Genomic DNA, 14127 nt, shown 5'->3' with positions numbered 1-14127 from the left:
TTGCTTGTTTGTAGGTGACCAAATACTTATTTTCCACCATAATTTACAAATAAATTCATAAAAAATCCTACAATGTGATTTTCTGGATTTTTTTTTCTCAATTTGTCTGTCATAGTTGACGTGTACCTATGATGAAAATTACAGGCCTCTCTCATCTTTTTAAGTGGGAGGACTTGCACAATTGGTGGCTGACTAAATACTTTTTTCCCTACTGTACGTGTTTTTCAAAGGCTGTCACATTCCTAGGAAATCAGTTGAATAAGATCTACAAACAATAACATTACTTGTTGAGTCAGACAAGCATGAGCCTCATTTTATTTATAACTTTATTCTTAAAACATTAATGGGTTGATCAAATCAGAACCAAAGCAAAGTAGCAGTTACTGGAATTCTCACTAAAGGATAAAGTGCTTAACAGAAATTAAGCATGGGAAATATACAAGACATGAAATAATACATTTTATTTTAATTCACACTAACTGACACAACTGTAACTCTTGTGATTGCCATATCAACAGAGTTGATTGGAATGTGTTTCAGTGCACCTCATACAAAAGAAGACAGTAAAAACAGTATCACAAAATCAAAAACAAAAGATCTCAAGGGCTTCTGTACATACTAGTGACAAGTGCTAACCAGAATAGTATTGTCCTCACTAAAGTGCCTGTGAAAGGAAGCTACTAGACTATTGAGACGCAGCCACAGTGTGTCCTCAAGGTGAGGAGGTGTTGAAGGTGCCCCCGGGGGTCGGCACGAGGGGAAGAAGTCCTAGCGGGCGAACATGATGACGTCACTCGTAGTAACAGGAACTGCAAGGAGTCACACATCATGGCGTGGAGCTCTAGGTGCTGCTGCAGGTACGCCACCTTCAACTCCTCCTGTAACACACAGGACACACACACAGGTCATGTTGGAAACTTAGGGGTTAGTGGTTTGTGTGTGTTCCTGTGTATGTGTGTACCTGTGTGTATTTGGAGTGGGACCATCAAGAGCCTCATGTTGACGGAGAGCCCACCTGCACACGGCTGGCCAGGTGCCTAAACAGAAACGGGATATGACATCACAAAGGGAGAAAGTGATGACTGGAGCAGTGGTGTCCTGTATGTAAATATAATTTGCTTGATTGACTGTACAAGTCGAGTGGCGTCCTCCTAACCGTCAGGGAAGAAGTAACAGTGCCAACACTGCCAAGTGGCTGGGATGTCCTCCACTGAGTCCACTGTCCTCTCCACCCCAAACACCTCCACTCCCATCGTCTGCTGTCTGCACCTCAGATCCCTCTGATAATAATAATAATAATATGCCATTTAGAAGACGCTTTTATCCAAAGCGACTTACAGTCATGCGTGCATACATTTTTGTGTATGGGTGGTCCCGGGGATCGAACCCACTACCTTGGCGTTACAAGCGCCGTGCTCTACCAGCTGAGCTACAGAGGACCACATGACAGATATACCACACATTAACCACAAAACATGGTCAATACACAGTCAAATCGAATACAACTGAGAAAACACAAACTTCACAGTGAACACACTTACACTACATTACCAAAAGTATGTGGACACCTGCTCGTCGAACATCTCATTCCAAAATCATGGGCATTAATATGGAGTTGGTCCCCACTTTGCTGCTATAACAGCCTCCACTCTTCTGGGAAGGCTTTCCACTAGAAGCATTAGTGAGGTCGGGCACTGATGTTGGGCGATTAGGCCTGGCTCGCAGTCGGCGTTCCAATTCATCCCAAAGATGTTCTATGGGGTTGAGGTCAGGGCTCTGTGCAGGCCAGTCAAGTTCTTCCACACCGATCTCGACAAACCATTTCTGTATGGACCTTGCTTTTTGCACGGGGGCATTGTCATGCTGTAACAGGAAAGGGCCTTCCCCAAACTGTTGCCACAAAGTTGGAACACAGAATCGTCTAGAATGTAATTGTATGCTGTAGCGTTAAGATTTCCCTTCACTGAAACTAAGGAGCCTAGCCTGAACCATGAAAAATAGCCCCAGACCATTATTCCTCCTCCACCAAACTTTACAGTTGGCACTATGCATTGGGGCAGCTAGTGTTCTCCTGGCATCCGCCAAACCCAGAATCGTCCGTTGGACTGCCAGATGGCGAAGTGTGATTCTTCACTCCAGAGAACGCGTTTCCACTGCTCCAGAGTCCAATGGCGGAGAGCTTTACACCACTCCAGCCGATGCTTGGCATTGAGTATGGTGATCTTAGGGTTGTGTGCGGCTGCTTGGCCATGGAAACCCATTTCATGAAGATCCCAACGAACAGTTCTTGTGCTGACGTTTCTTCCAGAGGCAGTTTAGAACTCGGTAGTGAGAGTTACAACCAAGGACAGACAATTTTTACGTGCTTCAGCACTCGGCGGTCCCGTTCTGTGAGCTTGTGTGGCCTACCACTTCGCGGCTGAGCCATTGTTGCTTCTAGACATTTCTACTTCACAATAACAGCACTTACAGTTGACCAGGGCAGCTCTAGCAGGGCAGAAATTTGACGAACTGACTTGTTGGAAAGGTGCCACGTTGAAAGCCACTGAGCTCTTGCCAATGTTTGTCTATGGAGATTGCATGACTGTGTGCTCGATTTTATACACCTGTCAGCAACGGGTGTGGCTGAAATAGCCGAATCCACTAATTTGAAGGGGTGTCCACCTACTTTTGTATATATAGTGTAGCATGGCATTGTTGCCTACTTGTTTCTGATTGGCTTGAAGGGCATTCTAGAGCGTGCACCGTATATTTGCGCAGTAGAATTCAATGGCTATAGTTCATTCTTACATGTTCTATGTTTGAGCTGTTTTTGAAAGCAAAAATCGAATTGAAAACATATTATTGGCATTGTTCAATTCGATTTTCATAATAGCAAGCTAGGACTGATGGTTTGGTCAGCTAATCTAGCAAGTCTGATGTTTGGTTACCAAGACAACTACTGTCTCTATCTAGTAAACTTCCTAGATACTTCAGTGGATGTTGAACACATTTCTACCAGCAAATGAACACATTTCTAGAGGTAAATGTTTTAAATTATAGCTATGGTATAAAAGGGATAATCAACTCGGGGCTCTATGCATTCTCTATAAAATAATGCAACTCTGTGGAAGGTTAGTTCTATTCCACTAACGCGTGGAGCACGCCTTCCACATCATTGATTATTTTCCGGAGAACGCATAGCCCCTCATTGATTATCCCTTACATACAGTTGAAGTCGAAAGTTACATACACCTTAGCCAAATACATTTAAACTCAGTTTTTCACAATTCCTCACATTTAATTTTAAAGGTCTTAGCTGATTTCTTTTGATTTTCCCATGATGTCAAGCAAAGAGGCACTGAGTTTGAAGGTAGGCCTTGAAATACATCCACAGGTACAACTCCAATTGACTAAAATGATGTCAATTAGCCTATCAGAAGCTTCTAAAGCCATGACATCATTTTCTGGAATTTTCCACGCTGTTTAAAGGCACAGACAACTTAGTGTATGTAAACTTTTGACCCACTGGAATTGTGATACAGTGAATTATAAGTGAAATAATCTGTCTGTAAACAATTGTTGGAAAAATTACTTGTGTCATGCACAAAGTAGATGTCCTAACCGACTTGCCAAAACTATAGTTTGTTAATAAGAAATTTGTGGAGTGGTTGAAAAATGAGTTTTAATGACTCCAACCTAAGTGTACGTAAACTTCCGACTTTAACTGTAACTCTCACATGTAGCCTAATATAATTTATTGCGGTAAAGTAATACACCAAATGTTAATTTTGTTTCAGGGGAATTGGGGCGGAGAAATATGATTTATTTCTTTTTAGCATCTTGGGAGAATGGGAATGCGCGGTTAGGGACCGTGCAAACATGCTGTTTTTGTCATCAACATAAAAGCTGACATAGGCTATTTCAACCACCTAAAATGACGAACTGAAATCTTTTCAGATTCAGGTTGGATCGTTTTCACACCTTGGATTTCCTTGAAACCGTGCAAACTGATGTCATTTGGAAATTTAGCAGGAAATCTTTCTGCTGTTTTAGAGTTAAGCTATTAAATTTTCTCCCCAGTCCCTAGGCTACACGTCATCGCTCTGCGAGCAGAAATGGAAGAGAACTTTACTGATGTCAACTAGCCTAGATTAGGCATATTATTGATGCATTCATTCTATCAATTTATTCCATTGTTCTGGTGAGCACCACTTGTTGTCTTCTAGGGATAATAGGGAGGCTTGGCCTAGGTCTAATGACAGCTGAATGTAGGCCTAACTAATTATAGACAAGTTGGCTAACAAATAGCCTACCAAATGTCGGAAATTACAGTACCAGTTAAAGGTTTGGACACACCAACTCATTCCAGGGTTTTTCTTTATTTTTACTATTTTCTACATTATAGAATAATAGTGAAGACATCAAAACTATGAAATAACACATATGGAATCATGTAGTAACCCAAAAAGTGTTAAACAAATCAAAATATATTTTATATTTGAGATTCTTCAAAGTAGCCACCCTTAGCCTTTATGACATCTTTGCACACTATTGGCATTCTCTCAACAAGCTTCACCTGGAATGCTTTTCCAACAGTCTTGAAGGACCTCCCACATATGCTGAGCACTTGTGGGCTGCTTTTCCTTCACTCTGCGGTCCATGAAGGCCTGATTCACGCAGTCTCTTCTGAACAGTTGATGTTGAGATGTGTCTGTTACTTGAACTCTGTGAAGCATTTATTTGGGTTGCAATTTCTGAGGCTGGTAACTCTAATGAACTTATCCTCTGCAGCAGAGGTAACTCTGGGTCTTCCTTTCCTGTGGCGGTCCTCATGAAAGCCAGTTTCATCATAGCACTTGATGGTTTTTGCGACTGCACTTGAAGAAACTTTTCCGGATTGACTGACCTTCATGTCTTAAAGTAATGATGGACTGTCGTTTCTCTTTGCTTATTTGAGCTGTTCTTGCCATAATATGGACTTGGTCTTTTACCAAATAGGGCTATCTTCTGTATACCACCCCTACCTCGTCACAACACAACTGATTGGCTCAAACGCATTAAGAAGGAAAGGAATTCCACAAATTAACTTTTAACAAGGCATACCTGTTCATTGAAATGAATTCCAGGTGACTACCTAATGAAGCTGGTTGAGAGAATGCCAAGAGTGTGCAAAGCTGTCATCAAGGCAAAGGGTGGCTACTTTGAAGAATCTGAAATCTGAAATATATTTTGATTAGTTTAACACTTTTCTGGTTACTACATGATTCCATATGTGTTATTTCATAGTTTTGATGTCTTCACTATTATTCTACAATGTAGAAAATAGTAAAAATAAAGAAAAACCCTTGAATGAGTAGGTGTGTCCAAACTTTTGACTGGTACTGTATGTATATATATAAAAAAAAATTTAATCCCCTCAAAATCTCAAAGTACTGAAGTCTTCGAATTTTGATTATGCATTCAATGTTCAAAGCATCCTGAATACACCTGACCTGTGATTTTAACAAATTCAGTTTGCCTCCCTGGTCATAGGCCTAAGCCATGTAAAAATACATTGAATTGCAGGACATTTGCTTTAAAACAGTAAAACATTTATTGGGGAGGACCCCTTGAACCCCCATATAGGGATTGTGCCAGGGGGCAATGAAATTCACAATAGCAAATCTCACTCCAAGCTGTCTACAAAACTTGGCAGCCCTGCCTCTTATTTGTTTTCTCCCAAGAACCACAAGGGAAATAACCAAGGAATTCAAGTGAAGAATGATTATATGCTGATGATCCATTACTGACAGTTCAAAATGTGGAAACCTCTTTGAAATAGGATTTTAACTGTCACAGGTTGCCTCGTTAACTCTCAAAGTGATGTCATTGGTTAATTATCTAATTGTACTGTATGTTCACCTCAATTGTATTAAAGCCTTGTTTAATTCTGTTTGAGGTGCTGCCGCCCACGGTAGACGATGCAGTCCAGAGACATGGTGGTTCCTTAGAGTTAATAGTAATGGGGGCCTTGAAAAAGCCTTGAAAAAGAAGGACGTCTGCCTTCTGGGCTGCACCAATTCTTATGATTTGGTTTCCGTTTTTTTGTTATTTGGTATGATTTTATCTTGTAATGTTTGTTAAGTAACTTATTAAGGTTTTATAAGTAAGAAAGTAGCCTTGTCCGAGCCAGAACGGCCTATAGGGCAGAAGCCTATCTCCTGTTTCTATACCACGAGGCAGCTTGATGTACAAGTACACACCCTGGACAGGACACCAGTCTGTCACAGAGCCTTTCGATTTTGATACAATGTAAAATAACAAAATCAATCATATGTGTTGATACTTGATTGAATAGTTATGGACAGGACCATGCCTTAAAATAAATGTTTGAAAATGATCTTTGTGTCTCCCTCTACTTCACTCTGCTCAACTCAGATCCAAATAACCTGATCAAATGTTCACCTCTTGACATAACACTATACTAATGCTTTAATAACACTCTGTGTTGAACTACTTAGACAACAGAAAATGGCCCCAATGTAAAATCAAATAACAAAATTGTTGCTGCTGAAAATTAGGCCAGATCCACGGAGAAGAGTGGATGGAGCTTGGGTGGTGCATCTGTGGCATCTGTACTGCCAGGTTACTGCCATTTTTCAGGGCCGTGTGTACTGCCCATTTTTCAATGAGCGCCTGCCCCCCAAAGGTCTGTGCAGGGCCCTGCTGACACACTTGCCCACAGAAAGCGGGCCGCATATCTGATTTGCTAATTCATTTTTTTAGAGGAAAACGAGAAATACACGCAAAGCTTGAGTGTGATGTACAGATATGATTCTCGGAAAGTTGTCACGCGGCACGACGTTGGAAGAGCTATAGTCACCGTCAGTGTTTTCTCCAATCTAGTGTCAAATCTGTATTTGTGCATTTTCACGGTGCCAATCTAATAAGTATCTGACCTTCTAGAGTAAAACTCACTCGACTGTCTTGCACTGTTAGAAGACACTCAAACGCTCTCCACGTAACATGACAATGAGGAGAAAAAAAGCGACTTTTCTAGCAGTGGATCTGTAACACCTTCTTTGAATAGGAAGTGTTTCCACCACTATCTCATTAAACTTTGCTGCATGTAGCAGGGCCGTGCACAGACCTTTGGGGATGCAGGTTCTCAAAATGAAAAAAAGGGTGCCCCCAGAAGAAAGAAAACTTCATAATTCATATTCATAACTCGAAATTCATAATTTACTAACTGTTTCTGTATCAGATTATATCTTTTTTTATTTTGTTGCATTGGCCTATTTATTTCATGCAACAACACACTCATCACTCCTGCCAGTGACTCCTAGTAGGCTACTAACTAGAGACGTCCCACTGGGCACAGACGTCAATTCAACGTCTATTCCATGTTGGTTCAACATAATTTCATTCAAATTACATGGAAACAACGTTGATTCAACCACTGTGTGCCCAGTGGGATAATGAGTGACATTGGGAAAAGAGGCTATCAGCTGATCATAGCTAGTACCTAGCTATTTAGCAAAACTGTCAAAACAAACAATTTTTTACTTGAGTTTGCATCTGCCTCTTACTAACAAACACGTGAATTGCCCCCTTCTCTGTCCATAACAGTAAGAGACATACATGACAGGTCCAACTCAAAAGTAGCCTACCAGTATTCAAACTCACCACCCGTAGCCAGTACAGTGCACTACATGCAGAAGTCAGGCGAGTGCGCGCTTGAGGCGGGAGTGGGGGAGGGTGTATTTTTCAAGATTCAAGAGAAATTAAATGAGCTAGTTTGATGTGCAATTCATTACATTTCAAATGTATATTTTTAAAGAGACTATAAAGTAATTATTCAACTTTAAAAAATCCACCGAGCTGATAGGAGGGCAAAAGGGCACTTACTCATAGGAGGGGCAAAAGGCTTGAGCACTGGTGGAGCCCTATCTGTGCACATGCCTGGAATGTATTGATCATGGATGTCAGACAAGGATGTCCCCTGTCTCCCCTGCTGTATACTTTGATATCGGAACCCCTGGCCCAGATGATAAGAGAGGACCCTAGCTCTGGTCTCTGCTTCACACCGCTCAACCTAGATTCTAGAACCAGTCACTTTCTACTTTGTGACACTCTCACACAAAAACACTGGAACAGAAGGGTTGATGCTTGCAGTTTACTAAGGACCTACTATAGAAATGTACATAGTCAATAATTCATGTAAAAAAAATTAACAACAGACCTGGGTTCAAATACATGCTTATTTTAAATATGTATTTTCTGTGTATTTTCAAATAATTTCCGATACATTATATTTGAAACTATTTTCAAATACTTGTTTCCAAATACATTTCAAATACCCCTGGGACCAAACAGACCTGGGTTCAAATGCATGGAGTATTTCAATATTTCAAATACATGCCAATATTCAACGACTTGTATTTTGAAGGAAGAGTTGTCTAAATACTTACTTCGAAATGTATTTGAAAATAATTGAAATAAAATAAATAGTATTTCAACCCAGGTTTGGTAAAGAATAAAACCACAAAGTAATTCACAATCATTACCAATATCTTGATATTTTAAATCAATGCAAGATGCATCTCAAGTAAGGACTCAATATGGAACTGAGAGTCAGAAGCGAAGAGAAAGGGAAGAGAGAGCGAAAGGGGGATATGGACTGTAACCAGACAGCGTTTCATGGTGGCCTAGGCCTCAGCAGAAGCCTGTGTGTCTGAGGTTATAGTCTCCTGGATGAAGTCCAAGTAGCGGGCCACACGGGTGTAGACTCCAGGGAAGCCTTCCACACCACAGCCTTTGGAATGCCCAAAACTCACGATTCCTACCTGGACAAACTCTCCAGATGAGCGACAAACCAACGGCCCCCCAGAGTCCCCCTGTAAAACAAAGAAAAACAACACAAACATACATTTACAGCATTCAAGTAAGTGTTTGTGTGTACGTGTGTGTGTGTGTGCGTGAGAGAGAAGGATAGAGAGAGAAAGAGAGTGTGTGTCAGTGATGTAGGTCAGCTGTTTGTTCCCCCGCACCCAAAAATATAGAAAATGCTCTGTACAGTTCCTTTTTTCTCTCTTGAATATTTATTGAACAACTATGTTTTTCCTCAACATTTCTTCATTTATCTATTGAATATTTAGACCTATTGAACCGTAGCCTAATGTTTAGCTGAAACCAAAAAGTCAAACAATAGCCTAAATTAAGACCTTGCGCATGCTTTTGTGAAGAAAAAGTCAAACAATAAATCACACCTTGCGCATGGCATGCTTTTGTGAAAATGCACTGTACAATTAGGCTACTTTGCCCTTGTACAATGAAGCTTTTCTTGAGAATTTACGCATATTCATTTGAAAGGGACCACCCATACACAAAAATGTATGCACGCACGACTGTAAGTCGCTTTGGATAAAAGCATCTGCTAAATGGCATATTATTATTATTATTATTATTATTAAAAGGCTTATTGAACAGTAGCCTATCATTTTGCTGAAACGAAACAAAATGTGAAACAATAAATGGACATCTTTTAGGCCGACTGCCTCTGTGGGCTAATAGCCTATACCTTCAGATTAATAAAATAAAACATCTAGTGAAATTAAAAATAGGCTTAGAAAATAAATAGGCTATAACACAACATAAAGTCCAGTTTCGAAACAGAATAGCGTCCACTGTGCCAGGTTTCAGTCGGCGTGCGTACAGTTAGGCCCTAAAGCTTAGACTTACGCACTAATGCCAGATAAAAAGAAAGAAAGAAAAACCTCAATGTAGCCTATAGATATGAATTGCACAAGAATTATACAGTTATGGATTCTTTTTTTCTCCTCTTTATTCAACCTACCCGCCCTTCATCCACACAATATTTCATGACCCTAAACCTGCCCGCCCCGCAGGGACTGGCGCATCACTAGTGTGTGTGTGTGAGAGAGTGTCTGTGTTTGTATAAAACATGTATACGTACCAGTAAGGGAACTCACCTGACAGGAGTCTTTCCCTCCATCCAGGGAGCCAGCACACATCATGTTGTCAGTGAAGCCCGGAAACTTTTTCTTACAGGTGAGCCGCCTCACAATGGGCAGCCTCAGCTCCTGGAGGGTCCTATTACCAGACAGCTTCACTGGAGAGAGGGGAAAAGAAGAAGGGAGTAAGATGTAGGATGGAAAGAGGGTTGCAGGAGAGAGTGAACGGGCGGGGCAGTTAGAGTGGGGGAGGGAGAATTTAACAGAGAAATAGTCACTAACTACAAACAACAGAAGACGGAGGAAAACAAAATATGACGCTGGCCTCAATTGGTTTCCCCTGAGTAAATAAAAGTTTATAGATCACACTGCCAGATTATAATTAAGCAATAAAGCAGAAGGGGGTGTGGTTATTGGCCAATATACCAGGGCCAAGGGCTGTTCTTAAGCATGAAGCAACACAGAGTGCCAGGATACAGCCGTTAGATGTGGTATATTAGCCATATACCACACACCCCAGAGGTGCCTTATTGCTATTATAAACTGGTTACCATACCCGATCAGCTTTTCAGCATTCAAGGCTGGAACCACCAGGTTTATAATGAGGTTTGTGTTAAATGTTGCACTTTGCACAATACTTTTGCACTACTAAAATGTCGCCCTCAGAATTGAATGCTGACATTCAATCAAGACAAAACCAACCAAAGCTATGCTTTAGAACCTGGCACTGTGAGTGTTTGTATATTGGTGTTGCTGTGTGTTTTGCTCACCATCGTTCCCGACATTGCCCCAGCCAGCGATCCAGCACTCCGACTTCGGGCCGAAGGCATCACTCGGTTTGGGCAGGGACATGGGCTCCACCAGGGAGGAGAAGGACACCTTTATACTCAGCTTCACCAAGGCGATGTCGTGCAGCAGTTCCGAACGCTGTTTCTTGTACTGTGGGTGACTGACGATGCGTGAGATGGTTCGACGAAACACTGATGGCTCATTCAGGCTGTGTATCCCCAGACGAACGTAGGAACGGTCTGGAATAGGGTTGTCATTCCTAATACACACACACACAGATAAAACAGCCTGGTCTCATAGACTAGGCGTAACATAGTAAACGTAAATCCAGAACCCCAAAATTAGTATGATATGTTACTTTTGGTATGGTTACATAAGACAGGCGGTTACTTAAGGCAAAAACGAAAGTAGGGTGGTTGGTCGGGGTGGATGGGTAGGCGTATAACGTGAATTTCTAGCAACCCAAAGGTTGCATGTTCGAATCTTATCACAGACAAATTTATAACGTGAATTTCTAGCAACCCAACGGTTGCATGTTCGAATCTTATCACGGACAAATTTAGCATTTTAACTAATTAGAAACTTTGCAACTACTTACTGCTTTTTAGCTACTTTGCTACTACTTAGCATGTTATCTAACCCTTCCGCTAACCGTAACCTTAACCCTTTGACCTAACTCCTAACCCCCAGCCTAGCTGGACTAAGGGGTACACATAACGTAGTAAAGTAAATCCGTCACATGCGACAACAAATTGGAATTTATAACATATCATACATTTAGCAAATTCGTAACATATTGTACAAATTGCAATTCGTAAACATATTGTATGAAATACAATTCGTAACATATCATACAAATTGTAATTTTTTATATATCATACGAAATGGATGATGGACATCCACAAATTAATACATACCATACGAAACGTATCATATAATTGGCATGTGACGGATTTACTTTACTACGTTGACGGATTTACTTTACTACGTTATGTGTACCCCTTAGTCCAGGCTGGATAAAAACATTACAAAGACATTGACATATTTCATACAACCACATACAGAGCTTTTGGTTCTATTCCAGCAAGCAAAATTTGGCCTATGAAATCATAATGATGTCATTCTGGTTTGTAAACTGGTTTTCTGATTGTAGAGACATTAAGAAAATTACAACCACTGAAAAAATGTCATTTTGATAGCAGACACTTTCATGAGTTCAACATGCAAGCCTCCTTCACACACAAACAAACACACTTACGGGTCAACACAGTGTGCAGCAGTGAGCACCCACTCCTCAGTGAGGATGGATCCGCCACAGCTGAAGGTGCCTGCTTCATCAGTGATAACCAGGTAGGCTATCCACGGCCAGCTGCCCTCTGGAGCATCCTTTCCCCCCACGATAGAGCTCCGAGCCTGGGGCACAACTGACCCTAGAGAGGGTGGTGTTGGAGGGTGGAGAGAATGCCAGACTGTGACCCTGTTTCGTGTACCAACCCTGTCTGCATTTGATACCTTGCTCCTTTCAGAACTCTGAAGTTAGTGCATGTTTTGAGGCTATTTAATGTTTGTTTACATTTACTTTGCAAAAACATTGGAGTAAAATAAGCTTATATTTTGGGTTCTGATGGGTTACAAACTAAACTCATGAGGCATTTATTAAGTTATATTCTTCAAGAATCAACTTAATTAATAAGTCTTAAATGGATGTAGCAACTGGGGATTTCCCTTTAAAAATATATAGTGGTGATATGTATTTACAGTATATTTAGTGGTGATATATATCCGTAGCGCTGAAGAGCTGCGCAACAATACAATAGAAATTTAAAGGCAATGTTCCCGCATTAGCAGAGACTGCATTCATGCCACGGTAAATGCTAAATATGTCGGCTCAATTGGAAATTACATTTACATTTAAATCGAGCTATAAAGCTGAACTTCAGCGATACGGATTGAATCGAGCTCTTAGTGATTACTAATGCCAAAACAGAGAGATCTGCTTGAAGTTCTTAGTTCCAGTGGAAGGCAGATAAAAAAAGAATGTATATGCCCAAATATGTAGGCTAATGATGCTCAAATTAAAACACCAGTAAAAAAAGAATCAATCAATATCTGATGAGTGTAATAGGTACTGTGGACCACGCAAGCTAAAAACAATTTAATGCTCTTTTAATAAATACATTTCTCTTGACCTCACCTGCAGCATCTTGGACCAGCAGAACTACAGACAGTAGTCCCCAAAAACCCATAGCTTTTCCTGTCAGCATCCAACCAACCAGACAGCTGTTTGATGGATAGACACACTGACTGACTGACTGACTGACTGACTGATATCCAGCTTTATAGAAGTCCATGCTTAGATTACATCAATGTTACACATGTGCAATCTGATTAACAGTTCCAATGATAGCAGGCTGCTCATCTGGGTTGCTGATAAAATCATGCTTTTTCTCTTTTTGAGAATGCAAATTCTCAAAAAGAGAGATGAAGTTAGGTGATATTTCTACCTCAAGCTATTAAATAAAATAAACAATGTCCACTGCCATTTCTAGTTTTCAACCAGAGTTTGTGTGTTTACTATATAGAGGAACCAGGCAAGGCTGAAATTACATTTAAATGGCACAGCGCTCCACGGACTGAATCCCGGCCTAAGAACCATTAACCTGCCGTATTATAATATGTAAGTCAAAATAATATTTTATTACCTTTTGATAAATAATGTTCTGACCTCACCTGCAGCATCATGGACCAGCAGAACTACAGATAGTTGTCACCAAAAACCTATAGCTCTTCCTGTTAGCATCCAACCAAACAACAGACAAGACAGACACAATGACTTGTGTGTAGCTTTACAATTTGCATTAACATCAACACACAAACACTCTCTCTCACACACACACACTCTATACTTATCACCTACCTCCATATTGTAGGTTAATGTTTGCTTTAGGTGGAGGCCAGAGGGTAATAATTGCTAGATGGGCAAATTAGAATGGACCAAATCAAAATGTGGCTACTGGTATATGTCAGACTTCACTCAATTAAAAAAAAAAAAGATTTTATTTTTACCCAGCATTAGTTCCTTTTTGGGATCTTTGTTATCTACCCGCACAGTAGACAGCAGAATGCACATATAATTGTTACGAACGCCATTATACCAAATAATAAGAAGAAAACGATTTAGATTGATAACATTACCAATAGAGCCCCACAGTGGAGGTGTCATAATTCCCTAAAAACCTAGCGGTCAAACAGGGAAATTGTTCATTTTTCACATAGGGAATTTTAGAAACACTTAAAATAAGGGCCGTGTTTTGTGTAAGCTTACCCTGGCGTGACGTTTTGATAACCATGTAAATCGGACAAAGTGACTTCTATCAATATATTCGGCTCTATTTACGCTCAG

The 14127-nt window shown here is 40.6% G+C and overlaps 1 protein-coding gene across 2 annotated transcripts; it reads right to left on the bottom strand.

Annotated features, from left to right (window-relative positions):
* Positions 1-350: 350 nt before the first annotated feature.
* LOC121551275 (tryptase delta) lies at positions 351-14083 on the bottom strand. 2 transcript variants are annotated; one of them, XM_041863843.1, is made up of 8 exons: positions 14050-14083; positions 11983-12154; positions 10706-10983; positions 9954-10093; positions 8808-8858; positions 1157-1280; positions 962-1037; positions 351-878 (listed from the first exon to the last, which is right to left on the bottom strand). In XM_041863843.1, exons 1-8 carry the CDS (start codon positions 14072-14074, stop codon positions 869-871), a joined length of 876 nt encoding a protein of 291 aa, XP_041719777.1. In that variant the 5' UTR covers positions 14075-14083; the 3' UTR covers positions 351-868. The 2 variants fall into 2 exon arrangements, with proteins under 2 accessions (XP_041719777.1, XP_041719776.1); XM_041863842.1 differs by lacking the exon at positions 14050-14083 and adding an exon at positions 12919-13023.
* Positions 14084-14127: the final 44 nt, after the last annotated feature.

This window comes from Coregonus clupeaformis, chromosome 35 (assembly GCF_020615455.1).
Source record: "Coregonus clupeaformis isolate EN_2021a chromosome 35, ASM2061545v1, whole genome shotgun sequence".
Taxonomy (NCBI): domain Eukaryota; kingdom Metazoa; phylum Chordata; class Actinopteri; order Salmoniformes; family Salmonidae; genus Coregonus; species Coregonus clupeaformis.
Note: the sequence above shows the minus strand (reverse complement) of the source record. Positions and strands in the feature narration are given on the sequence as shown.